At 53.8% G+C, this 27,982-nt stretch overlaps 1 protein-coding gene across 4 annotated transcripts; it reads right to left on the bottom strand.

Moving 5' to 3' along the window:
• Positions 1–133: 133 nt before the first annotated feature.
• RXRG (retinoid X receptor gamma) lies at positions 134–27,768 on the bottom strand. Of its 4 annotated transcripts, none has more exons than XM_038183246.2 (10): positions 27,564–27,768; positions 9,140–9,399; positions 6,340–6,484; positions 5,888–6,067; positions 4,014–4,174; positions 3,147–3,276; positions 2,751–2,883; positions 1,893–1,984; positions 1,545–1,650; positions 134–569 (listed from the first exon to the last, which is right to left on the bottom strand). In XM_038183246.2, exons 1-10 carry the CDS (start codon positions 27,742–27,744, stop codon positions 422–424), a joined length of 1,536 nt encoding a protein of 511 aa, XP_038039174.2. In that variant the 5' UTR covers positions 27,745–27,768; the 3' UTR covers positions 134–421. The 4 variants fall into 4 exon arrangements, with proteins under 4 accessions (XP_038039174.2, XP_038039178.1, XP_038039176.1 ...); XM_038183250.2 differs by lacking the exon at positions 27,564–27,768 and adding an exon at positions 25,012–25,199; XM_038183248.2 differs by lacking the exon at positions 27,564–27,768 and adding an exon at positions 24,776–24,796.
• Positions 27,769–27,982: the final 214 nt, after the last annotated feature.

The raw sequence follows: 27,982 nt of genomic DNA, 5'->3' as shown, positions 1-27,982 counted from the left end.
GAGCAGCGGTATCCCGAGTGAGGTTTCTGCTCTGATTTGGGTTGCCCAAGAGCCTCTACAGGGTCCCCTTCAGCCCCATCCCCTCCCAGAGCCATGACCACAGCAAAGGAGGACGCTGCTCTGCAGGCTCCCATCAGTGCCTCTCTCATATATTATTTTATTTGTTCTGTTGGCTTTTATTGAGAGTGAAAAAATAATTTAAAGCAATTATCTGTACAGGGGGGGGCAGGTGGCTGGTTAGCTGGGTGGAGGATCGGTGACCACTCCGGGGGGGGTTAGAGGGGGTGATTTACAGCTGTACAAAGACACGACAATCCCACCGAGGAGGAGTGGAGGGTGGAGGACATCTCTCGAGCTCTCACGGACCCGGAGCAGAGGGGTGGGAGGCTGTGCAGGGACAGGGGGTGAGGCCAGACCCTCCTCAAGTGACCTGCAGGGGCGTCTCCAGCATCTCCATGAGGAAGGTGTCAATGGGGGTGTCGCCGATCAGCTTGAAGAAGAAGAGGTGCTCCAGGCACTTCAGCCCGATGGACCGCAGCGCTGGCAGGCGCAGGAGGAGTTTGGCAAACCTGGAAGGAGGGGAGCGGTCAGAGGTGTGAGGAAGGTGCTGAGCGCACGGTCCTGCTTGTTTCTGAGCCTGTGACAGGGGCTTGGGAGAGCAGAGCCCGAGTTCTCCCCAAAATGCCTTGTGGAGTCACGGTCAGACACTTCAGGGGAAATTACCATGGTTGAGCAGGGCACAAAGGAAAAGGGGAGCTCTATTTTTCCTTCCCTTGTGCTTCAAAACAGAGAAAAATGTTTATTTCTTTGCATGTGTAGACAGAAAATATATCTTCCCTAAAATAATTTTGCATTTCTAAGTTCCAAAAGAAAAGCAAAACAAAAAAAAAATCTGGATTCTCCCCCCAGCAAGAGCCTGAACTGGTGACTTGCATCTCCACCGTGCCATTAAAACACGTCCTGAAACAGCCTTCTATAAAGTCCTCTCCCCCATTTCTCCAACAGTGCCTCTGCCTCCTGTTTTGGGGTGCAGCGGGGGGCTGCTCCCCCCTTCCCTTCTGACCGCAGGACCCCGGCCGGAGCTCAGCACCACGGGAGGTGCCCGGGGCGCAGCGCTCGCCCGGGGCGCAGGGGCCGGCTCCAGCCACCGGCGCTTCGGTGGCGCGGCCAGCAGAGGGTGGGATCGGATCGAGAAGCAGGAGAAGGGCTTCTCCCAGGCGGCCCCAAGGCTCCAGCACAGCTTCGGGGGCCTCAGGCTCTCCCCTGATCCAGCCTCCCCTCTCCAGGGTGGGTGTTGGGGTGAGCAGGGGGCTGGGAAGCAGCTGTGGGATGCTCTCAGTGCTATCCAAGTGTCCACGGACTAAGGGAAATGGGAAAAGTTCTGGGGATGATCCTACATTTGTGCAAACCTGGGAGTCCCCAGGCTCAAAAGGGACGTCCCCATGTCCCACAGGACCCATCGAGTGGTGTTTATGACCTTCCACGTGCCCTCTGCTGGACCCAGCCCCAGGCTGGAGGGCTGCTGCCCCACTGGGGACACTCACCGCCCTGGCTGCTCGGGGTACTTCTGCTTCGTGTAGGCTTCCAGCGTGGCGTAGACCTTCTCCCGCAGTGACTCCACTTCTGAGGGGCTGGACAAGCCCTTGGCATCTGGAAAAGAGAGAACTCTGGTGGAGGGGAAGCCGCTGCAGAGACCTTTCTGCTGCTGGCAGTGACCAGGTGCGTGGGGGGGAGAGGATTTGGGCCCTCTTTAGCCAAGCACCCAGAGACTGGGGCAGATCTGGACACGGTCCTGATGCTCAGTGCCACAGCTCTCCTGCTCGTGACCTGCAGAAGCCTGGAGCCTTGTGTTTTCACAGGGAATTTCCCTCCCCTGCAGCCCTACAGCTTACCTGGATTAAACAGGACAATGGCTCGCAGGCAGCCCAGCTCTGACTTATCCATCTGCATGTCCTTCATTTTGGACACCAGCTCTGTCAAAACCCTGCATTTGGGAGACACAGGTGGGCAGATCATCAGAGAAAGGGTTCGGACAGCAAGGCTAGGGGCTGAAGAGTTTCTGGGATGGGCACTGGGAATCCCCCCAGTTCTCTGCAGGGAGAGGCAGCAGTGAGGGACAGCGATGCCACACTGCCCTTTTACACATGTATCAGCAGCACCTGGGGTCCCCAGCATCAAATTCACTCTTGCTCTGCTCAGCACCTGGCCCTCTGCACTGTCTGGATTTTAAAGAACAAGTTGTGTTTGCTGGAGGAAAACCACATGGGTGTTTCTCCACATCTCACTCTGCGAAACGTGGCCGGTTGTGTAAGAGCAGCAACACAGCACCCTGCCAGGCTGCGAGCAGACACGGCACAGACAATCCCCGTGGCTGTTACATGAGCAAATTCTGCAAGCTGCAGCTTAAGGCTCTGCTGGCTAAAGCTCTTGCTGATCAGTATTAGCTCTAGATCCAGTTACAGCAAAAGCTTCGAGCTGCGAGGGGAGGGCAGGGAGGCATTCCTCCTGCAGAAACACACACCCAAACGAGGAGATGATTCTGCAGCTGGAAATCCCTTCCCAAGGTGCTTTCAATTGTGGGTTTTGCTTGTTTGGTTGTGTTTCTTTTAAGCCAGTTGAGCATCTCCTCCTTGTTCTAGCTAATTCTGCCCCAAGTCTCCACGGGTTTGCTCTAGCTCTTGCTAACAGAACATGCTTCCCTTTCAGAGGGGAGACACAGAGCTGCTGGGGGTGACAAAATGACCACAAACCTGTCGAAGATGGAGCCCACGCCAGCACTGTGGGCGCTGCTGCGGTGCACGTGCAAGCCCGTGGCCAGGAGGATGCCGTCCTGCACCGACACGGAGCGGTGGGAGAAAGAGGCGATGAGCAGCTCGTTCCAGCCTGGATTGGAGGGACAGGGAGGTGTGGGGCACAAGAGGACAGGTTCAAAGCATCAGTCCCACGTGGAGTGAGGAGCTGGTCTCTACCCACTGGCTCCACTATCAGATTCCCAGAAAATCTACAGTTTTTGCCCAACACCCATCCTGGTCCTGCTCACCCCGCGAGCTCAGGGTCTCCTCCTGTTCCTCGTGGGCTCACAGAGGCCAGGGGAAGGATGGGGATAACCAGGAAAAGCCCCAGAGGCCACGCATCAGGGACGTTACCTGCACGAAGGAGGATGACTTGGTCCTCCAGCGTCAGGTCGGAGAAGTGGGGGATGCGCTTGGCCCACTCCACCAGCGTGAAGAGCTGCTTGTCAGCGGCGTGGCAGATGTTGGTGACGGGGTCGTTTGTCTGACAGAGCAGCAGCATCCAGGGGAAAGAGCACAGGAAAAAGGGAGAATTGGTCAGTGTAAAATCACTGATAGCAGCAGCACATCGTGCAGCATCAAATCAAGTTAGCAATACTCAAAGTAAACCGCAAGTAAAACGATCAAATCACAATGATTTCAGCTGTGTGCTTTTGGAATAGAGGAGATTTTTATTTTTTTTTTAAATCATCATCTCTTATCAGCCAAATTAGCAGGTTGCCAGACATTTGTTTGCTCTCTGTCCTTCACAAGGCAAGTCCTGCGTGGCAGGCTGGAGTCCTGCTCCCCAGGGCGCATCTCAAAGCCATCTGAACAGGCACGAACAGCAGTTTTACCCAAACCCAGGGAAACCAAAGCAGTGAACCCACTGTGTCCAGCTCCACCTCAGCCTTGGTTGCTGGGGCAGGCAATCTGTGCCCAGGGCTGTGCAGGCACAGAGGCCAGCACTTGGCACCAGCTCCCTGGCATCCAGCTGTTGCCCTATCTACTCCTTGAAACCACAGAGGAAACTGGAAAAAAAATCTAGCAAAACAACATACAGACTGTTTTAGAGCAGTCATTCAGAATAACTTTAAAAAAAAAAATCAGTGGTTTTTGGATTTTGTGAAGAAAAAGTATCTTGCAAAATGCTAGCATCGGGTTTGTCCTTTCAAATCACACCTCGAATGCTCTCATCTCAAGATGTGAGTGATTTTATTGAACCCGCACGGAGTCCCTTACTGAGCTCTCTGTGTTGACATCGCTGTACGCCTCCGTCTTGGGTTCCACCGCCAGCTCTGCTTCCAGGATCCTCTCCACGGGCATGTCCTCGCTGCCGCTGCTTGTGGACTCAGCTTCGTTTTCGCTCCGCTCCCTGCTCCTCTGCCTCTCCTCCTGCACAGCTGGAGGACAGAAGAGCACCTCTTCACACCCAGACAACACTTACCTGCTCGCTTTGGGTTCCTTTTTCTCTGGAAAGAAGGTTGAGAAACCCTTCTGGCAGGGGGAGAACAGAAAATAGGCAGATACTTCAGGGTGCCCCCATCACTCCCCAATAATTTTGGGGTTGTTGCAGTCCAGTGGCCTCCAAATTTGACAAAAGGCAGTGAGTGACTTCCAAGCTCCAGCAGAGAGGAAGGAGGAGTTCATGCCTCCAGGTGGCAGCCTGGACTCAGCCTGGATGCTGGAGGAGGCAGGAGGGCCCCCAGCACCCAGCTGCTGAGGTTTGCTGCATGCCCAAATCCTGCCCCAAGCTGAGGCCTCCAGCTGCACAAGGGGGCATGGGGCTGAGCAGGGATTCCTCCTGCTGCAAGCTTGGATCTCTCCTCCTCTTCTACCATCTACATTTTCCAAAATATCTGCCAATAGGAGAAACAGAACCACCGAAATTCTCTACGGATCTCAGCGTTTAACCCTCAGGTGTATGAAGGACAGGTCAGCGTAGGATGAGCATCCATGGCATGCCAAGCCTCGTGCTCAGTAAAACATCCTGGGTGCACGTTTTTGTTTGAGGAATCCCAAAGGGAAACATGGAAACCTTGCTTAAAAAGGAAAAAAAAAAATAATCAAGTGACCAACAGTTTAGCTTATTACTGGGGAGAAGCATCCCAAAAGAGCAGCCCCACTGACACCACTCCTGTACAAAAGCACACAGAACCAGCCAACGCACGTGTGCTCGGAGAAAAAAATTTATCCTCCTTAGGCTAATGGACAAGAAGAAGCCAGGGAGGTGTTTCTACAGTCCTCAAAACCTTACTGGAAGGAAGACCGTGCTTGGGAAACACCAGCCCCATCTCCCAGCCTCTGAATTCCCCCAGGACCCCTCGCTCCAGCCGCAACCTGCCCCCAGTTCCTGCAGCCCCCAAAAAGCCCCCGTGATTTCTGCAGCCGAACAACCACAGCTGCAGCCTGGTGCAGGTTTGTTCTCCCACTGCTGCGTCCACCAGCAGCCTGGGGTTTCCATTTTCACGCCCTGGGAAGGGGAGCTGCGCTGACCTCACGGTCCTCTGAGCCACTTTGCACCTAGCAGGAAGGGAGAGCTGTGCCTCAGATGAGGTTTTTGATTCCAGCCTGGCATTTCACAGTCCCCTGCTGCCCTAAGTGCTCAGGGCAGCACGGCAGTGACCGTGCTGTGGGGAACAGGCTGAGGTTCAGAGGTTCAGCCTCTGCCTGGCATCACAGCTGCCTGCCCAGGCTTTGCCCTGCACTGGAGTGTTTTGTGCTCTCCATGGGGATGGCGTGGCCTCTGAAAGGGATAGCTAAAGGATGTGCCTGCTGACATCCAACCCTGGAGATGACAGGGTTTTTTGCCTTGGAACAACAACAACAACAAAAAAAAAAGCAGCTTAAAAGCCACACTGGATGTCACTACCTGACCTTACAGTCAATATCCTGAGGAAGGAGGGGGGAGAAAAATCACCCCCCATGAACGTGAAGGACAAGATGTCCTGTGAGAGGGCACCTGCATACGCACTGTGGGACACCAAGGACCAGCTCTGTGAGTCTGCAGCTCTTGAAAGCCCCTTCCCTACATCACGGCAAGCCCTAAGGCTGCATGAACACCAGCGCTGCTGCCCCACATCCTCCTGCAGTACAGAATAAAAACAGATTTTTACCTTCCCTCTTCATCCCCATGGCGAGGCACTTCTGATAGCGGCAGTACTGGCAGCGGTTGCGCTGGCGCTTGTCTATGAGGCAGTCCTTGTTGTCCCGGCAGGTGTAGATCAGGTCCTTCCTGATCGTCCTTTTGAAGAAGCCCTTGCAGCCCTCGCAGCTGTACACCCCGTAGTGCTTCCCTGGGGAGGCAGGACAGGCCGTGAGCAGGCACGGAGGAGCTCAACCCAACCCCAAACGTGAGCGAAGAGGTTTAAAATGAGATGATACGCACAGCCTGTTTTTTGGGGTTGCCCTCTTTTGTGCACAGCACAACCAATTTGCAAAGCAGACAGCCTGCCTTTAGACAAGCCAGGTGAGCTACAAATCCTGCAACACCAGCACGAGCCCCACTCCAGAGCATCAGGGGAGCTTTCATTGCACAGAGCCTTCCACGAGGAATAAAGCCTCCTACCTGAGGACCTGTCCCCACAGATGGCACAGATGTGTTTGGCTAAGGAACCAGGGCTCGTAGATGGATAATTCATGTTCCCCATCCCCGTGAGACCTGGCAGGGGCTTGACATCCTCCGAGCTGCTGACGTTGTTGAGGACGTTGAGCTGCAGAAGCAGAAGACATCGCGTTGAGAGGGCTGAGCTCCGTATCCAAGTGAAACCATCCCCAAATTGAGCCCCCCCTCCCTGCCCAGGCTGGCTGGGCTCATCCCCAAGCTCATCCCCAGCCCCAGGAGGTTGCCTTGGGCAGACTGACATCCTCCAGTGAATCCAGCTGGAGGGATTTAAGATGCTATAACCAGAAGACAGCGCTAAGCAGAGCTGGAAAAGGGCAGGCAGCAACCCTCAGCTGCTCAGTTACAGCCTCCAAGCGACGGTGCTGGTGGGATCCTGCCCGCTTCGTTAGGGGATGCTGGTCACCAGCTGCCTGGGGCCTCGAGCACTGACTGCTTAGTAAGGAAGGGATCTGCAGCCAGGTGGTTTGTTGCAATTCAACCTGCGTGGCTGGGGAGGCTGTGACGATGTTAATAACGATAATGAGTGCTAAATGGGGTAGCTTCCCTGCCTCGTGATGTGCAAATCTGCAGAAACACGTGAAAACACAGCAATCACAGTTGCTCTCTGGGGCTCGGGTTCCCAAACTCAGTAGCAGACTGGCGATCAGAGCACATTTGGGGTTGCCAGATCAAGAAAAGGAGCGAGCTGAGCATCTAAAATGTGCTGCAGCGAGACGCAGGCGGAGGGCCCGGAGCTCCCAGCTCGGATCCCCTGGAGCTGCTCGTGGCTGCTGCGAGTTAAAGGTTACAAACTGACATCGATCAGAGACCAAAGCCCGATGTTGCCCAGGGCTCCCTTTTATTGCTATTTGCTATTTTGCTCTGCTGTTGTCAGCAGGGCAGCGAGGAGTAAGGGCCATCGAGCACGTCTTGTCAAAAGCTGCCCGGGCAGAGCAACATCTCCCCAAAACCACGGGCAGATCATCTTTCCCATCGCCATGCTTTGAGGGATGGTTTCTTCATCACTGGGCTTGGTTTTAACAGTCACCACAATTTGTCAGCTAAATCTCTGCTTCCCAGCAAGAGTGCAGAAGCAGGGAGAGAAAACAGGGCTTGGGGTGAAAGTCGAGCTACGTCTCTAGTGAGCCTTCAGAGTAACTAAACCCCCTGGTTTTATACCACTTGTTGCAGGTTCTCCGTTTGTTCCAAGAAACCGTCCATTTCCCATGAAGAAGCGTAATAACCTCCCCAGGGAATTTCAGCCTAGAACAAGGAGAGTTGGTCCTGTTGGGATTTTTGGACCCATCATTAGATAAGTAAAAACGGGAGGTCTGTCCTCATCTTCTGTCACCGCTGGCCCTTCATTTGCAAAGCTTCAAAGGTCTGATGGCATTGAAAATACAAGTTACCAAGCAAAAATTATCACATTAGGAGCCAGCTTGTTTTCTCCCACTGAAAAATAGGGCTCTACAGAAAACTATTACCCTGGGTAACAAAGGTTTGCTGTCCCCAGCAGAGACCCAACCCAGACAATGGGCAGCTGTAAATCCAAAAGCTCCAAAACCCAAACTTGGAGCAAGGAAAGGATTATACAAACCTTTCCTCCCCTCCAAGTAACCAGTTTTTAAAAAACTCTGCAAGTTTCTTGCCAAGATGCTGAGGCAGGAGGAACTTTTTATGGTTGAAAATATTACTCGGAGCTCAGGTATCACCTTTGCTTTCACTCTGCCTGCACTTCCAGGCAATAACAGGGTGCACATCGGGGGAGAAGTGGGGCAGTTTTAGCCATCAGTGTCTTTGGAGCTTGACTCCTGCAGGTTAAGTGCAATCACGTATGATATTTGGGACAACTGCTTGAACCCAAATCCATTAGCAGCCTCCCTGCCGAATCCCCAAGGCCCAGCTGTCTCCTTGCATTAGAGGCAACACAAGTGAAACGCTCCTCGGAGCTGGTAGCTTGGCACGGTGCCTGGATTGGGGAAACTGCCTCCTGGAGCATCCCCTGCCCCAAAGGAAAGGGTCTCCGTACAGCCAGCATCGCCACCAACTCCGGCACCACCAAGCACCTGCTCAGGGCGCCACGGGCACAAGTATTGCCAGAACTTTTCAGCACATGAAAAAATCCCACACAGCCACCTGACTGAGGTGGTCGTGGGCTCTTGGCAGCTTGGTCCTGCTCCTGCCCGGACCAGGTACCCCATAAGGGTGTCCCCTGGCTGTGGGGGACACTGACCCCTGCCACAGGGATCCCCCCCTTGTCTGGAAGGGAAACCTCAGCATCTGAGCGAGCTCAGACAGCGAGGACAGGAGCGCTTTGTTTTTCTTCAGGCAAAGTTTACCTGCAGCCCAGAGTACGTGGCTGGCATTTAGCATCAGCATTTGTCTCTCCAGAAAGTCTATGGGAAGGAGCTAGAGTGAAACACAGCAGATACCCTTTTGCAGGAGAAATAGGGATGGCTATTTCCATTTACATGTATGTGTATTTCCACTCGTAGTAATTATTCCCGTGGCAATAGACGCAGTGGTGGGGATCAGAAATGGGGATTAGCTCTCCCCCCTCACCGTGCAGGGTATTTGGAAACGTAGACAGGCATTTTCCATGTCTGTGCCAGGGGGATTTATGCAAGAAGGCTCATGTCCTGATTGTTCTTTACATCCAACCTCCATAAGTGGCCAAGGCACACCAAGGACCCCCCAGCAGCCCACCCACGCCAACCTCAGAGCACCCCAACCCGGCACAAAGGCAGCGAGCGCCTCTGCCTACCTGTGGGCCGGCGTGCGCCACGAAATTCATGCCCGGGGCCGAGGACAGAGCGACGGGGTGCGAGCCGATGGAGGATGCGATGACCCTGTAGGGCGAGCCCAGCGCGCCCACCGGCGACCCGATGGCGTTCATGGGGGACGGCAGCGCCCGGGAGGCATTTGTGGGTGCCTCGAGGTAGTTGTGGTGCCCGTCCACCGCGCTGCCCGCGGAGAGTCTCGAGGATGGGCTCACGGACGTGGAGCTGGCGTGAACGGGGGAATCTGCAGGAGAGGCAGAGATGAGGGACACGGTGGGTGAGCCTGGCCACGTGGAGATCCGCTGCCCTGACTCGGTCACATCAGCGTAGATGCTGGCCAAGGCTCAACACCAGCCAGCAAACGTGCCTTATTGTATAAGGGGAAAGAGCAAAACATCGCTTATGGCACAGGAAATAGGGTTATACACAGCAACAAAACATATTATGAAGATAATATTTAATAATCAAATCTCCCTTGGCTGCTTCAGTCCCTCAGCTGACGTGGAACAAGGCACCGCTGCTGCCTGCCTCGGGCTGGGTTTCTATCCCTGAGGTCCCACAACTAGGATCAGCACACAACTAAAGCCATGCTATCCCCACCAACCAGGCTGGAAACCCCAAATTCTCCCTGGGATGCTCCCTTGCTTCCCATGATGATGGCTCACGGTGTCACATCCTGCAGGCTCCTCTTCCCTTCCCCATGGCTCAGCTCCTCACTCCCCCCACCTATGTCCCCACCTTTTATTTCACACCTTCCTCCTGCTCCTCTTCAAGATGCCTCATCAGGCTTTGGGACCCATTAACCATACAACCCACAAAATGCAAAGCTCCAGCTCAACGGTTTTGCCCATAATTATTTAGCAGTGCAGACAACAGGGCAAGGCACCCAGAAAACTTTTTATCCATTGTTTGCCCTCACTTATTGGCACAAGAGGGAGCGGGCAGAGGCTGTGACCACACAGACAGCAGTGTCTGGGCACCAAATGCCTACCAGCCTCGATGGGTTCTGTATCTAGTTGCATTTTAAGGTCACAAGTAAATCCTTTTTTTTTTTTTTTTCCCCCTTCCCTAGAATTTAGCAACCCCGGTTAGCATTAGCTGTCATTAGCATTTCAATGAAGCATTGTTTCTCTCTTGGCTTTTCAACACAGGAGACCGTTCCCCGGAGCAGCAAGGCAGAGATGCTGTGTGGGAAGGTCACACAGCTGGTTTTCCACGGCTGGCACGGAGGATGCTCTCCTTGCGTTTGCAAGGAAGGCAGAGGTTTGGTGGTTCCCTCCCTCCCCCCCCCCCCCCCCCCAACATTACTGCAAAGTTATTTACGTGACAGCATTTGTTATTTTACCTGAAGTCACAATCAAACCTGATTCAAAAGGAAGATGCACAATAAAGATGGGAAAAGGTCAGCTTGCTGAATAACATTAAAGACATTTGTCAGAGTCAAGGAGGACTCGATCCGCTGTTATCAACCCACTTCAGACTTAATTCCGCAGAAGGAGGGGGAGAAAAGGTCTTTGTCAATTCTTGCTTTGGCTTTTTGGATCAATCCTCCCAGTGGGAAAGCAACGTGCGGCACGAGGAAGCCAGCACAACAGCAGAGCCCCAGGGGCAGCATAGAGGTTTGTGGGCAGCCCCAGGGCATGGGGTTGCACCCTACTGCTGGAGGACATGCCCCAAGCCCTCCTGTCACCACCCTGGGGACAGCAGCACGTGCAGCATGGGTTGTTAGTCAACAGCAAAACTCCTACCTTGGAGAGGTTTCCATGTAACAAAGCCCCTCACCCAGAGACAGCTGCCAGGAGAGCCTTTGGAGGGGGGTAGATGTCCCACCTCCCCTGGGACCTGACTCTGAGGCACCTCGGTTTTTCCTTGGGGCTTGGAGTGGAGCATCCTGACCTGTGCCATCAACAGCTTTGGAGAACCGGGCACGGGTTTCTCATCGCCTCCAAGTAGTCTGGTTCCAGAGCATGCAGTCCTCCCCAGCATCAGGCTTATGAATAAATTAATTTTTATGTCACTTTAAACGGTGAGCTAACAGCATTACCTTTTAGGATTATTCAGCTTGGGAGAATAAGCCACCGAAGGGGGGATTGGGCAGAAGTCTGTCACAGCAGAACAGCTAAGGAGAAGAGGGATGATTCTTCATCCTTTTCCAAGGGCATCTTTTAAAGTACAGTGCAGAAGATGTAAGCAGATAAGAAAAGACTCCCAGGTGAGATATTTTACCCGTGTACACTTCCACCAGACCTACCAGAAACGCGGCCACTACTAAGTTTCCCTATTAGAAAGGCTCCAAGCTTCTGAAAGACATGGTGGCCAGGATTTTCTGAAAATGGCTTGGGAAGATTAAATGAAATGTTCCATGGGAAAATACCATTTGTGTCACGCATCTTCCAACAGAAAGTGACCTGAACATCTCACAGGGACTTCCCTCGAGGTATTTTCTCCCATCGCTGGGGGATGAACAGAAGCATCCGAGCTGCTCCACGGCAGGGACGTGGCCCTGGGATGGCACGGGGGGGACTGTGGAGCCAGGAGCCAGCCAGGGCTGCCTCCACCTCTCCAGCAGCACTGGGCACAGGTGACATTTACCCAGGCCCACAGCCCATCCGTCAGGTAATGCGAGGTGACAAGCGGTGCCGGGGACTCTGCCGGCTGCGGCAGGGCCCCGTGGAGCCGAGGGGAGGAGAGGGCTCAGCTCCCAGCCAGGCTGGCACAGCCCAGTGCCAGTGTCCGGAGAACCCAGTGCCTCAATCAACCCTTCACGAGCTCTCTTGTGTGCCCCCCTCGCACACACCAGCCTTCTTTTTGTAAGAAACCAAGTTTAAAAATAAAGGGGAGCGAGTTTCTGCGTGCTCTGCTGCTTCCAGCTGCCTCTGCGGGTGCAGCACAGGCTGCAGAGAAGAGCCAGGGTTTGGAGGTGGGCATACAGACACAACGTGCACCCTATTGCTGCAGCAATCGGGGTAAGATCGTATGAAATTATTGATGACTCTGCTGACATTAGAAAGAAACTAGAGGAAACCCCAGGAACCGTGCAGCTCTCTGCATTTTAATAACGTTGCCCTTGAGCAAAAGCATTGCATTCACCTAATGGCCACCAAAAGCAAGCAGGCACACGACAAAGCTCTGATTCTCCACACCAATCTGGGTTTTATCTCCACCACAGCAAAATCCCAGCCCAGGATGGGAATAATGACAGAAGACACCAATCTCACCAACTGCAGTAGAGAAGAAGTGGAAAGAGAACAGACTAGAAACATCCAAGCCTAGATGATCATCTCTAGATGATCACACTTCCAGCCTTGTCTGGAACCAAGAACCAGCACAAACCCTTTGAATACCAAAAACATGCCTGTGCTTCTGGGGTCTCAGGCATGCACGGAAAGGGTTCATTTCACCGGCATGAAGGATGACAGCAGAACTTTGCAGGTACCTCCTCCTCTGCAGATCCAAGCGCCAGGCAGAGGCGTGCAGGGAAGGGCTTCAGCAGAGGAGTGGGAGGCACAGCCTGGCAGGCAGCTCATCCTTGGAGACAGCCTTTGTGGGGAAATACCTGCTCCTGAAACTGGATGCAGTTGTGTAGCAAGGACCCTGAGTTAATTAGAATAAAAGTTTTGCTGCTATGACTGCGTATTTTTTCAATACATGGAAGCTAACCCAAAATACTATCCCCTTTCTGGTGGTATTTTTAACTGTCCAAGCAGGTTTCCATGGGCAGTAGATCCACACGCTAATACCCTACAGCAAGGTGACTGGTTTTGCCTTGCTTTTAAGGTCCAGCAACCTTTGTGCTTCCAGCTGCCCACTCAACTCTGCGAGCCAATAAATAATGCAGCCTTCCCCTGACAGCTGCCATCAGAGAGGAGCAAACAGTTTTGGAGGTGAGCAGGGGCTTCCGCAACGGGGACCTGCACAGGGCTGGAGATGAACAAGCAAAAAAGGTTTCCCTCTGGCAGTGGGAAAGAGCTGTCACCTCTCCTCTCAGATAGCACAGAGCTGACCCAGGAGGAGCAGTGGGCTGGAAGCACGTGAGGCTTTCACCTGGCTTGGTCCAAACTCTGCATCGGTTGCTGAGATTTTGGGCTGATTTGGTTGAAATTGGACCAGGTATCTCTATGGCTATGGTGACCTTACCAATCAAAGAATCCCCTAGAAACTGCTTGTTAGGTAATTAAAATAAAGACTGGATGCCAGATTCACCACCACCTACCCCTATAGGTATCACTTCCCCCTGGTGACAATGGTAATGCATGAGAGTTATGTAAAAGTTCCCCATTCACAAAGAAAAAAAGTCATTGAATTTGAGGCCTGAAGGGTTTTTTGAGATTGTTTGATTGGATTTCTCACTGGGATCTCCAGCACAGCATCCACCAGGAACAAAACATACACACAGATCCCTACAGTGGTCTTTGGGCTCCTGGAGAAGCTACAGGTCCCCATCAGAAAGCATCCCATTTGGCCCTGTGAAGGCAGGTGAAAGCGAGCCTCTCCCACTTTTAAAACAAAATCCGTTTCAGTAGCTGCAGGATTTTGCCCCATTGCTGGATTTTCTCACATGTTTGTCCATCGGGTCAAAGACCTCCGTCACCATCACAAAAACACGCTCACGGGTCTGGCCACGGCAAGCTGGGGCACCCAGAGGAGAAGCAGCCCATGGCACGGGCACCACGGGCAAAAAGGTGCCAGGGGCCGGGCAGCAGCCTGGGCTTTCCTCCGCAGCTCTCCCGAGCCCCCAGCCGACCCGGCCTAACCCCGCTTTGCCTGGGAGAGCTGACAAGATCGCAGCCGGAGGTGGTGTGGCCGCAGGCCAAGTTACATGAGTACTCATAAAAGAGACTTTGTGGAGGAGCCAAGTTAGTTCTTGTCCCCAACCCACTGTGCCAGAGTGCTCGGAGAGGGGACGGCCAGCGCAGCATCTTCCCTCGCCCTGGGAGTGAGGCGTCGGGTGAAATGCATCCTTCTGGGGAACAAGACCATGGTTTGAAACCCTTTCCATGTTCCTGGAGCCCAGGCTGTGAAGGCAAATCCGGCTGCTTAGCGCACATCCCCTGCTTTGGATGTCAATGAAGACCAAGTTGAAGCATACATAACAGCCACTTAAATGAGAAAAAAAAAAAAAAAAAGAAAAAAAAGGAAGCAAATACAGTTTTAGGAAACCAGAGCTGCATCAGGGGCACAGGAGCCCTCCAGCTTTGAGGGGAGCATGGATGTGAGCAGGGACCCCAGGTCTGGATCATGCCCAGGGAGCGCAGGGCAGGCAAGAGGCATGGTTTAAAGCAGCCCCAACAAAACTCAGTCAATGCTTTCCCATCTCTTGCCAGTGATTCACCAGCAGAAAACTCCTCTGGTTTTCTAAACCGAGCTAGAAGCAGGGTAAAATACCATTTAAATGCACTTCTAAATGGAAGTTAAAGCTCCAATATATCGAACTGTTGGCCAGATGTTGGATTGGTGCCCTGGTCTTCGCTGGTGGGGCAGAAATACCTCTTCTTCCTACCAGCTCCCTTTCCCAGAAGCCTCCCGAATGCTCCGCAGAGCGCTGTGACCCCTGCCTCCACAGGGATCTGTGCCTGGTTCCTGCGAAGATCAGTCTGAACGTCTCCTTGTACATTCGTAATACTCAAGGAATTAAGCACAAATAACACTTCCATTGTTCCCCTCTTATTGCGGCAATAGGAGAGAGCTTGGCTTTGCTTTTCTGGTTCCCTAAGAACACCAGCGAGCAGTAGGCTTTTCCAACAAGAAGCCTGGTTTCTGCAGACCCTGGCTAAGGACTTACTTTGGAAAGTTGAGCGCTTGCGAAACGCAGGGGTGACGATGCAATGCCTATGGCTTTTCTGGAGCTGGAGAATTTCCAGAGGTGAGCATCCATTGCAAGAGGGAAAATCACACGTGGTGGGACCATCCCGTGTGCAATCCAACATCTACACAGACCTCATCTCCAGCAAAGAAATCCCACCCAGCAGCACCCAGCAGCTCCTCAAACCATTCTCCCTCAGCTTCCTCCACATTCGGACAGGGGAAAATAGCTTAATACCTTTGGATAAAGGCAACAAGCGAGCACTAGGAACTACAGAGCCTGTTTCCCAAGAGCAGTTCTGGTTTCTGCACTGGGGCTGGCTGGTGTGCGGGGGTCTGGTGCAGCCCCTAGCCCTGCAAGCAGGCACAGCCCCCCGCACAGCCCCATCTCCCTGCTCACAGCCTCGTTTGGCAAACCCGAGGCAGCTCCTGGTGGATACGGGGGGATCCGTGTCCCGGGGGCAGTGCCACGATGCAGGCTGCTTTATGTCTAAAAGCAATTTTTTTTTTTTTTCCTCCAATGACTTAATGAATAAAAATGCAATTGTAAAGATACTTCCTTCGTTTGCTCCTGCTCTTTGAACAGGTCCAACTCACACACATCTCCTGAACACCAAACTTCAGAGCAGAGCCTGGCTTTGATCCACGCCTGCCTGATTTCAGGCAGCTTGCTTTGGCTGTGAAGTAAATCACAGCACAACTTCAGTCCCAAGCACACAGGCACTGTGGGTTACCGCCACACGTGAGCTAGGCTAAACACATTTCTAAATTCCCTTTTCCCCCCCCGGACCCCTACTGCAGGATCAGATTCCCCACCTAACCCAGCAGGCACCGACTGCGAACGCAAGGGGAATACTCACTGCCGAAGCCCACGGGAAACTTAATGAAGTGAGGATAATTCCCGTACATGTTGAAATCTTCAGTTCATCTCTCGCCTTTCTAAACACGACCACCTCCTCTCACTTCAAAGCTGCCCGGAGCGCGGCGCAGCCCACCGGGGTCGGGACATGGCTCTGCGGGAGCGGGGGCTCTCGGGGGGCACGGGGGCAGCTGCCTCCTCCCGCGGCCTCATCCTCGCTTCACGCCGGCAGCAGCTGCTGGCTGGGATGAGAGGTGCTCTCGTTCCTGGCAACTCAGGGCTGGCTCCTGTCTTTGACCGTCTTGGCTGGCCGTGAATTCACCGCAGAGCGTCCCGGTAGCATAATCGCCCGGCTAAGACACCGATGGATGCAGGCAGGCTCCGGTAGAGATCAAAAATTGGGAGGCGGAGGGGAGGTTTAAGTTGTTTAGGGGAGGAGCATCGTGGAGAAGGAGGCGGCTGTTTGCTTTTCCACCAGTCAAGACTCGCTGCAGGTTATTAGTTATGCTGGCCTCAGCCATGTGGAGGTGTTTTCCAGGCACACCAAGGGCCAGCAGTGCTGAGAGCAGGAGCCCCCACGCAGCTATCCAAGGGCTTTGGGGGCTGTGCGGGACGTGGAGCATCATGCTCCTGCCCTGGTTCTGCTTTACCTGCACTCCTGGCATCATGCTGCAGAGTCGTGGTTGCCCCTAGGAAGCAGCGGGTGGAGCTGGAAGGGGCAAAAACCCAAACCCAGTGTGCACTGTGGCAAGCATCACGTGCAAATATCAGCCTCCTTGCTGCACCATGCAGCATCAAGCACCCAGGGGGTTGCTTTTGGGCACCCCGGTTAGGTGCAGGGTCCCCGCACCCCTCCTGGAGCCAGGATGCGAGCTGGGCTGGTGGGGAGCTGCTCGGTGGAGATGGGGAGCCCACTTGCAAGGAGCTGGTTTACAGCTGGCTGCTGAAGCTGCATGGGATGAGGAGGGGGGGACACACAGGACAGAGCCCAGGGGGCTCAATCCACGCCAGCAAAGAGTTTGGAGCCACAGCAGCACAAGGCAGCAGGCTGCACAGACAGCCCCCATCCATCCCTCATGCTCACTTCATGCCCACCCACCCAATAATCAACTACTGCAGGAAATAAGCAGAAATAAGGAGGAACAAACAGGCAGATGCCAGAGCAGGGCAAAGCCAGGTGAAGATTTTTGGTACTGCCTCTAGCAGCCGGTGCTCTGCGGGGGGAGCATCCCAGCTCCCTGCCTGGGAACCCCCTGCCCTGTGGCTGCAGTTTTGGGGGGAGGCAGGGATGGAGGCAATGGCACGGCCCCGTGCTTCTGATGCAGGTGACTTCAGATGAAGTCACCTCGAAGGAATGGGAGAGGGAGGAATTTTGCCCGAGGTTGTAAAGCGAGCAGAGGCCCAGGTCTGCGCTGCCTGGTGTGCAGAGCTGTGCTGGAGGAGGAGGAGGAAGAGGAGGAGGAAGGAGGATCACAGCCCTGCCATCAGCACGTGGTGGAGAACAGGGACAGGGGGCTGGTGATAGAGGCCAAGCATCACCTGGCATGGAGGGTGAAGGTTACCCTAGTTAGCTCCATTTCTCCCTTCGCTCCCAGACAGCAGCTCCAGGACTTGGCCTTCACCTGGGCATCTCCACGCAGCAGAAAATTGACTGCTGCCAGGAGCGAGCAGGCTTGCAGGCAGCAGCATCAGTGCTCTGCATCGTCCCAGGCACACGCGTGCAGTTTTCTCAGAGTAAGACACGAGATCAGTATTAGGGGATAACGCTGGCTGTGACTTCAGCACGGTCTTTTAGTGTGGTGTTGGGGCTCCGTGCGAGGCCAGGAGGTGCGAGGCAGCAGGGCAGGATGCCCCACGGCCCCGCAGAGCCGGCTGCAAGGTGCCTTGTTTCAATCTCTGGACAGAAAATTGGATTTCTCAGCAGGGAAAGCATTTTGCCCTCCGTGACAAGTCTGAAAAACATTTTTCAATCAAAAAAAAAAAAAACAAACAATTGCTTGGGAAGAAGCGATGCTTTTTACCCCCACGAGCAGGCACGGAGCAGAGCTGGGACGGGGAGGTGTGAGCAGTGAAGCCGCTTTGTGTTTTAAGCACCCACCACGCCGGGTTTTAGCGGGGGTATTAATCCTCACCCACCACGCAGGATCTCAGCAGCCTTAATTCCGTGCTAATGATGTTTTAGTAGGGAATTATTTTTATTGATCTGCCCAGAGCAAAGAGCCTGATTTTAGCCCGGCTCTGCCAGCATCCCGTCCTTTTTTTTTCCTCCTTTCTTCCAGCTTATAAGAAATGGGAGAGAAGAGAAACAAAACAGCCCTGAGCTCCTTAAAAAGGCTGGCAGTCCCAAGCAGTAAGTGGATTACTTTATTGATTTTTAGCAGATCTGGGTTAGCCAGCGCTTAGCGCTGCACAACACATGCACGCTGAGCAACTCCAAGGGAACCCCTCCAGGCCCTTTCCTCAAGCTAAGCAAGCACTGGGAAATTCATTTCAGGGTTTTGGGGCAGGCTCCAGCCCCTGTACACAAATCAGTCTGGCAGGCTCCAGGAACCGGCCCAGCTTCTCTTATAAAGTGCTGTGGGACCATGCAGAGGCAGCCCCTCAGCTTCTGCAAGGCACTGCTTCGTGTTCTTGAAGGCTTGCCATTTCTCCCCTCTTATTTTGTAAATGGCAACGCCGTGACCACCACTGCTGTCTTACAAAGGAAAACCACTGCCACGCTCCACCCAGATGGGACTCCATCCTGTGCAGGTTCAAGCCACCTGAGATGCTAATGTTGCCTTGAGGTCCTGCCTTCCTCGGGTCCCCATCAGCTCCCCAAGGGCACTGTACCGTATCTCATGTTTTGGCAGCACGTTGGAATAGCATCCCAAAGGTTTCTCAGCACTGCTCCACCCAGACTTTTGAGATATTGGCCTCTGGAGCCAGGCCCTAAACATGTGAAGGCCCAAAGTTGAGTCATCTTATCCCACCCTGCCCCGCAACCAGGAAAGCAGAGATCCCAGGCAGATGCCAAGTGATGTGCTTAAGAGCCAATAATGATTTGGTGACAGAGCAGGGACCGGAGGCTGGGTTTCTGCAGGCAAATTGATTGACGGACCCAGTCTCAGTGTCTGCTCTGCTGGTTGGCATTGGCACGGGACAGAGCGAGGTCACTTTGGGCATTCCTCACAGATGGAGAGGAAAGGAGCTGCTGCTCCGGCCCTTCCCCACCCAGCCCTGCCCTTTGCCACCACTATCTCTGGTGAAGCAATAACCACAGACACCAAGCTAATGAAATTAGCCCCAGAGCCCCACCGGGCTAATGCAATTACCAGCAGCAGCAGCACCAACACACCTGCAGCAGCACAGCCTCCCCTCTCCTCCTCCCCACGCCTTCCCCATCTCCCCCTGAGCCCCACGGGTGCCACCACGTCCCCTGCCCACGGCCAGGACCAGCAGGGTCCGGAGGGCACAGGTCACTGTCCCCAGCTCCGAGGGCACTGCCTACCTTGCAGAAAGCACCGTCCCCTGCAGCCAAGAGCGGGCTCTGAGGGCAGATAATTCCCAGTCTGTTTAAACCTCGGGAGTCTTTCAATTATCAGCACCATAATGAGGCCCTCGACGCTAATCAGTGGTGTCACTGAATCCTCTTACGCCTGCTTAAGCGCCTCCAGCAGCTTTGCTGGTTGCGGGGCCCAGCTGCCCACTCCTCCCAGGAATTACCTCCCCCGGCAGGCACCGGTGCAGCACGGGCACTTTTGGACACAGATGCAGACAAGATGCTTCCAGGCATGGGACCAGAGAGCATCCAGGACCAAGCAAACACACCAAAATCAGCTAAAAAATACAAACAAGGAGATCTTTTAATGCTAACACTCTAAGCCACCAAGCCAAGCTCATTCTCCAGGATGCTCCAGGAAGCTTTTTGGCCCCTGGTGGTGGGTGGCAGGTGACCCTGTCCCGCTCTGCTTCTCTGTCCTGGCACTCACTTGTGGGGCGACAGGCAGCACATCCGTTCTGACTCAGGCTTTCTGCTCCAACAATGCACTTTTTAATATCACGCGAGGAGCAAAAACAACAGGTCCACTATAACGCCGAGATATCCTGAGGCAGAAAATCCATTTGGAGCCCAGCGAGGGAGAGTAGAGTCAATTAGACACTTTCTGGGGCGTCAAGCTGCCAACAATCCCAGCCTTTGTAAGAGCGAAGAATCAGTGCCTATGTGCTTCCCAGCGACTCCCCCTTGCCGGAGCAGAAAGGTCAGCAGCAGCAGCGTCATGGAAAAGCATGAAGTCAAATATTCCCGGGAAGGTGGACCCAAAGAAATAGCCATGTGGACCTTTTCTGTCAAAAGCATCCGTTGCTTTGGGGTCAGGGTTCGTGGGGGAATGAGCGTGGCTGGTAGCAGGGAGGTTTGGTGTGCCAAATTCAGGGGTTTGGGAATAGATAGCATCGAGGGGCGATGCTGGGTCTGCTAGCTCAGGGCCTGGGAGCTTGTGACTCTCCTTTCTCCTTCCAGGCAGGTGCCTCCACCTTTTGGGCTTTGCCAGGGAGAAGCACGTGCAGACAAAATGCTGCAATGCTGCTGCGTTCCCTCAGCGACCATTCCTCGGAGGAAATTTTTCAATAGGAGATGGATCCTTGATCCTTGGGTTAAGCCTGCATTATTGCTTGTAAGGACAGCAACATAAAAACAAAATCCCTCAAACAAAATCCCCACGATTTTAGGGCTTCTCTGACTACCCAGAAACAAACTACCTAAATAAAACTCCATCCTCCCACCTATCTCTGCAGAACTCCTGGAAAACTTTCAAAAAGCCTTTTTTTTTTTTTTCCCTAGGTCCTGCTCAATTCTTCACTCTCTTTTTCTGTGAGACCTGCATTTTGTGATGCACCCGCGTCCCCTGGGGTGGACATCACCCATGCCCCATGCAGCTGGGGGCTGTGCTTGCTGCTCTCGCTCCATGCATCCCCACGTTTGTGCTTTTATGTTTCCTCCTGCGCCAGCAAGTGCAAAACTCCAGAGACAACCTGTCAATCTCCATCACATCTGGCTGCCTCGCGTGCTCTATTTATACCAGCCAGGCAAACCTGGAGCTCGGAGTTCAAGGTAACAGGGGTTATTTCTGCTCCGAGTAGCTCCCTTCTCAGGGGAGGAAGGGTTGGAGGTATCCAAGAGGAGCAGCTCCACATCAGGGGCTGGCACCCACCCCTTAAAGGCTCCGTAACATGGCAGAGAAGGACATGGGATGGAGCTTATCAAGCTGCCCCATTGCTATCATTTAGACAGATCTGAAGAAGGAAGGAGGCATTTACACCAAATTAGCACTTGGTGTCACGCGGCCGCAGAGCTTTTCATCTGAACCAAGGGCCCTAAAGCCACATCTATGGTATCACAGCTTCCAGCAGCTCTTCTCAGCCAGCTGCCTTTGGGATTGTCCTCTCCAGGCAGTGAGGCACAGAGGAACACCAGGGCTGCCCTCCCTTCCTTTAGATGTTTGCTGCTCCTCAGGAGCCAAGGTGCTCACCTGGATCCCACCTCTGCAGCACCTCTCCAGATGCCACGGGGATCCTTGTGCCAGCAGAAGGAAATTCAGCACCACTCATACACCCACGTGTCTGCTTGGAGGAAGGAGGGGCAGGTTTCTTGGTGCTCTGCTGTCTCCTCTGATGCACAAAGACCTCACCTGTTCCTGTAATGATGTGGTCTTCCTGGGAATGGCTCTCCTGAGCTCCACGGAGTTTCAGACAAGTCTTGGAGCAAGTTTGCACAGCTGCGAGTACCCGGATTCGGCAGCCCTGGCCTAGCACTACTAGCTGGTCCCTCGGCTCACACCTATAATGCCTCTGGGCCACCAGGAAAACAAATGAAGACCACATCTTTGCCCAAGCAACATCGGTTTGAGGCAGCCAGCCTGCTCTGCCTGACATTCAGGTGACTGAGCCATCGGTGCCTTGTTCCGACAGATGAGCACATCCCTCGTCTGTGGCCGCCCATCCCCTGGGACCCCCCTCTCTGTGGCAGCCAAAGGGAGACAAGCACAACACGAAACTCAGCCTAAACCTTCTCCCACAGGACCTGTTCCCCTCAGCGTTTCCCCACAGAAATTGTTCAAAACCCCTCACCCACCTGCATAGCCAAGGGGCAGATAAGGAGCCAGCGGCAGCGAGCGTCCCTTTCCTTATCAACAGCCTCCATCACCTTTCAAACACATTCTCCTCCTGAAAGCCACATGATCCCCCTCAAACAGAAAATCCACCGCTATTTAAAGCCTTGTGAGCGTAACAAAGTTCCCTCTGCCTCACAAAAAGGCAACGGCCCCGGATCAAGGCAAGCACAGAGCACGCCACGCAGAGAGCCAAGACAGCGCAGCAGCGAGGAGCAGACGCATGAAGACTTGGCAGGGATGTGCAGTGACATTTGCTGGCACTGTCAAGGATCTGCTCGCTGCCCCCAACCTCTTCCCAGCAGAAAGGCCGAGGAAGAAGCAGCGAGCGCCTGCCCGCAGCCACATGTTTCAGCTCGAGCCTCTGAGCAGAAGGAGCAGCTCCGTGCAGCAGGAGGAGGGGAAGGGGCTGGGGAAATGCAGGCACAGCGATGCACTTCTGGGCACCGACTTCACAAACCCACACACTGCTTAATGAAGCAGGCCCTGAAGATGCCTGAGCAGCTTCTCCAGCTCCATCCTGTCTCTGTAAGGCAAACACATCCCAGTTGAAAAATCCAGAGGCCTCAAACTTTCCACAGAGTTTTTTTTGTGTTCTTTGCTGTAACTGTTCCCACCAGCCCAGCCCCAAAGGCTACATCTGTACCAGCAAATTCACCAGCTCCCGGGCATGGTCCCAGGGTCTGTCCTGCTGGTTGCAATCACAGGCCCTGGCATTTTCCATCAGATCATTCCCAAGAGCAGTTTGGGAGTCAGCACAGGCCAAAGGCTCTTTCCACAGGGAAGTTTTGACAGCCAGGCTGCCCTCACAGCCTCCCCGGGCTCATTCCACCAGCAAGGCTTTTACATCATTTCTATCCACTAAATCTCGCAACCCTGAAGCCTAAATCCAGGGCAGCCAAGACCCAACGCTTCAAGCATCCCAGAAATTGTGCAAGACATCCCTCAGTGCCCCAACTATCCCTGTGAGCCCCGCAGGGCAGGTGTGCCAGGTGGGAAGCTTTCCAAGAAGGCTGCTCTGCTGAGACACGAGCTACTTCTGGGTCTGTCCTGCTTTGGGGACCTTGAAGATGCACATATCTGCCATTTTGGCCTGACGAGGACAGCAGCGAGGAGACAAGACCTTTGCTTGACACGAGATGAGATGCGATCTCTCCGTGCCGTCCCAGGCTCCAAAGGGCACCTGGCTCCCCAGCCCCAACCACCCCAGGGCACCCGCGGCCCCGTGCGTGCGGAGACGGCCGGCATGCCAGGCTCCCCACGGGATCACGCTGCCCAGCTCCTGCTCGAGCTGTCAGGGCAGGGATCACAGCCTGGCACAGGGCTGAGCTCTCCGTGGAGCCGCACGGCTCAGACCCACATGCGTGGTGCAGAGGCAAGGCTGCCCGTGAGGCTGCCGAGTGGGACAGGGGATTTTGCATCCCGAGTACCCAAGGTGCAGCTGTGGAGGAGCCCGGGGTGGTTCCCCAGTTCACTCCCTTCCACCCCTTTTCACTCCCCCGAAAGCACTTAGAGGGGAAGTTTTTGCCCGCTGCAGGGTCACTCTTTGCTTCTGTTGCACACACCTCTAAGGAAACTCATCCCAAGGGACGTGGCAGGCTCAGCGTGCCCATGAAAAGCCCCTCTCCAAACACAAACCGGGCATTTTGGCTTGCAAACCTGCCCCAAGCCCCAGTGCCAAGCACCCCACTTCCCTGGCTGCCATCCCTCCTGATTCTTGCATGCCTTCAGCAGCGTGCTGGCTTACCCACGGCAGCCAAAACAACAAAGCTACCAAAAAAAGCGGAGAAACAAACGTGATATTCTGCAGCAATTAGGGCTAAACGGGGGAGAGGGGAATGAATGCACAATGGGGAGGGCAGGGACACGGTGGGCCGTGCACGAACTGTCCTCGGGAAGCCAGGTCCGAGCCAGGCAGCCCGTAAGGAAAGGCAGGAGATAAAAAGAGTTTGTTAAACAAGCACAGGGGCCTCCCTGCCAGCCGGGGTCACCACGGAGTGCCCAGCACCCAGCAGCTCCCGCTCGCCCCCTCGCCAAGTCCTTTTGGGTGGCGGGAGGACGCTGGCAAGCTGCAGTGGGGTCCGCTCGGATAGGAAGGAATCCATTAATCTCCCTGGTAATTACTGCCACATATGGATTTGCACAATTACACTCTGTTAATTGCTTATTATGGGCAAGGCAGACTGATTGGGCAGAATTGCTGCGCTTTAACCCCTTCGCTGCCCCGCAGAGCAGCCTTCCTCCCAAAACAGGGCTCTATCCTCCTGTAACCTTGCTGCTTCCCACACCACGGGCATTCGCTCAGATCCTTTCCTTTCGGCTGAGGACCCCAAGGAGACACAGCACCTCAAATCAGCCAGATCCCCCAGCAAATTTTGTCTGCTCTGTGCTCGCAACACACACCCCACAAGCTCTCGGGGTGCTGAGGGACTGCGTGCTCTTTTTTTTTTTGCCAGAGGAGCCCCAGCTCCCTCGTGCACTCCGACTCGGTGCCCTCAAGCCCAGCAGGGTTGGTGCCAACGGGAGGAGGATCCACCCCCACGTCTCGCTCGGTCTCTGAGCACAGCTTCCTCCACCAGATTTGCAATGCAACGTTTCCCCTCCTCAAAGCACAGAAAACAGAGGGTTTTACATCATAAATGCGTGTGTACAGCCACAGCAAAACAAACGACACCAGGAAGCAGAGATAAAACCCTTGTGAAAGCCCCAAAGGGGCAGAATCTCTGCCAGCTGGGTATGGAGCAGCCTGGCCTCCCTGCCCTGTGGTCATCACTTCTGACACTGCTCTCAGGTAACAAATAACCCTGTACCTGGCCCCAAAACATCTCCTTCAGGATCCATCAGCGCTTCTGGAGAAAGCAGGGCACAGTGACACATCGCTGTGCCAGGCGGTGCCTCTCCATCCCGGCATTTCCAGATTTGCTCTCATTTTTTGTAATATTGCAGTTTCCCAGAAGTTTCCCCTCTGCCCTTGCTGTCACACACGTGGATGAGCCACAAGGTACCACCCCACCACCCATCCTGCCCCCTTCCCAAGGGAACCTACTTGAAAGATGCTGCTCGGCACGAGCAAGGGACTCTCGAGAAGAGCAGAGCCAGGCGTACCACAGGGCACAGTGAGGGCTTCCAGCTCAGCTCCTGAATCGCCCCAGCTAGCCACTGCAGGGGGAGCAAGGAGAGAAACCAAGCAGAATCCTCACAAAAGAAGGAACCTCTACCTCCAAACCACCTTCTTATCTCCTTCTCTGGGTTAAAAAAAAAGCCTTTGGGAGGCCCACCCTGAGCTGCCAGCTGGAGTAGATCAAGACTCGAAACACCTGCAGCAAACTCTCACAGAAATCCCTACCACTGCAGGAGTCCCTACTGCATCGCTTTAGGTCCAGCTTAGGAGAAACCTGCCCTTCATCAGAGAATTAAAGGACTTTTATTGTTCCTTCTCTGCTGCAAGGAACATGTCAAGCAATAAGGTTTCTCTCCACAAGGTCGCCAGATCTACAGGAAAGTAGTACCAGCAGCATTTGCCCCTTTCATTTCAGTCAGCAGCGATCTCCTGGTACCCAAACTTCAACACAGAAGTTTCTTCCTCATGCAAAAGCCAGCCCCAAGCTTCACCAGCTGAAGAGGGCCCTTTTGAATAGGCAGCATCTCCCTGGAGTGTTTTCAGGCATGCGTGAGTTCAGCTTTGAGGAAGGCAGGCTCGCCCTGCACCCAGGGAAGGCTGCTGGTCCCTGCCATAAACCAGCCGTCACCGCAAAGCTCAGGGTGAATCTTCAGAGCTGTCAAAGGGGAGAGGGGGCCGAACCCGCGGCCATGCTTCAAAAGGTCAGCTGGGAAAAGTCAGGGGGGGAAGGACACGCGCTTTATGGACAGATGCAGAGTGGAAGGGGCCAACCCGTGAGTACCTGCGAGCTGGTTTTGGCAGCGCACGCAAGGCTTCAACTCTGGGCTCTGGTGGCTGTAGCCAGTGATGAATCCTTCGTGGCTCGTTTGCTGACAACAGGGGCTGGGGATAAAGCCCGAGACTGGGACTGAGGCCGAGCACCAAGCAGCCTTCATTCATCCCAAGGGATGAGAGCAGGGCGGTGGGATTGAGGGCTTCCTGGCTCTCGTGACCCAGCTCTTCAGGTCTCTGAGCCTCGGACGTCACTCCCTGTCCTTCGGTTACACGCACACCTATTTGTCCAGGGTTCGGTAAGGAACGGAGCTGTCAGCACCCAGAAATATACTTGCAGTTTCTCAAGTATGCAGCGAATCGCTCCACTAAAAAGGCAGGGAATCTTGCAAAACGGATGGACTCAGGCCATGCAGGTCACAGGGTGCCAAGCCCTGTCCCAGGCAGGGCAGGAAGCTCAGCAGAAGGAAGAACACATCTGATATCTTTCCAGACTCACCTCGCAGACAATGGTGTTAAAACCTTCAGGGCAGACATTAGCAAAGGTATGTGACAGTGGGGCACGCAGGCAGCTGATACACCTAGGGCAGCTGTGCATCCACCTCCTGCTGCTGCTGTTATTAATGGCCGGGAAAATCAATTCCAGTGTCGTGCCACTGGTTTACCCGATAGACAGGAATCATCCGAACCATGTATCATCTGATGCTAATTAAATTCCATATTGATACGGATACATGACATATATTTACTAAGCAAGAAGCAAGAGACATTGCTGTTTTAAATCTTATTTGACTTGGAAATATATAAAGGCAACGCAATATATTCCCTGTGCTCAGGATATGGTTATACATACACCATAAAGAGCTCACGTGCAGTGGAGGTAGTGAAATACATTGGGTCAGTTGGAAACACAAACCAGGTTCAAACAAATCAGAAATGAACAAGATTATTTTGACAAATTCCAGTGGAATTCTCAACCTCAATTCTCTCTCTGTCCATCCATACACACATATATGGAAGTGTATTTATATATATATACACACATAAATGAACACATATTTAATACATTTGACAAAATATTTATCCAAGGAGACTTTCAGTTTTTGGAGAAACACTCTTTTGTTAAAAGACTTATACTCAAAGAAAATTCACGACTAACTTTACGTGTAACTCCCACCCATCCTTTATTAACCTTTATGAGCTGATCCCCACAACTCCTTTAATATGAGCCATTGTGGGCCTCAACCCTACGTGCAGTGTCCCTCTCCACACCCTGAATGCCCTCCACTTCAGGAGGAAGGCACAGACTCACAGAAAACAGGTCTGGAAGGGACCTGGCAAGCTCCTCTCACCCATCTCCCTCCCCAGATCAGGACCGGGGACATTCAGTGATGGGGCTGCCACCCCCTCCCCAGCCCAAATGTCCCTTCACATCTCCACCACCCCTGTTAAATAGCTCTTCCCAGCGCCTAACCAAGAGTTAGTCTGTGTGGCTGCACCTCACAAAGACAAGTCTCCTACACCTGCCTTCAGAACCGTACCTCTCCTCCCCAAGCTCAAGGAGAAACTATTGCTGAAGGAACAGGAGGGCAGTTTCTTTCCAAAATCTGCACCTGAATTAAACTCCCATTAAGGCTCAGCCCAGCTGGCAGCCCGCCCTGCAGCTCGGCACGACCTATTCGCACGAGGACAAAGCAAGGACTTACAGAAGTGAGGGAAGGAGCCCGTCTCCAGGGAATAAGGAGCCTGCGTGCCCGGCTGCATTTCCAACCTGCGTCCTGGCTCTTCAGCGCACTCAACCATGAAGGGAGGTTTGGGATCAGCTCTCCCATCCGCGCTGGGCTGCTGGAGAAGGAGAGGATCAGAAAGAAAGGAGTGTTTGTGCATGACACAGCAGCATCCTCACGATCTGTCCTAAGTTACAAATTTACCTCCCAGACCTTGACCGGGGGCTGGGGTTTCCTGTGTTTGCTCTTGGGCTCCTGTCCCTTTGGACAACAGGAGGTGTTGCAATGCCGGGGGGAGGGCTGGCTGCGAAAGGCTGCGCGACACAAAGGAGCTGCTCCAAAGCAGCTCTGCTGAGAAATTGCCTCCTGGAAGCGATTCCTTTCCTAAACCTGGCTCC

This window comes from Anas platyrhynchos, chromosome 8 (assembly GCF_047663525.1).
Source record: "Anas platyrhynchos isolate ZD024472 breed Pekin duck chromosome 8, IASCAAS_PekinDuck_T2T, whole genome shotgun sequence".
In the NCBI taxonomy this organism is placed as follows: Eukaryota; Metazoa; Chordata; class Aves; order Anseriformes; family Anatidae; genus Anas; species Anas platyrhynchos.
Note: the sequence above shows the minus strand (reverse complement) of the source record. Positions and strands in the feature narration are given on the sequence as shown.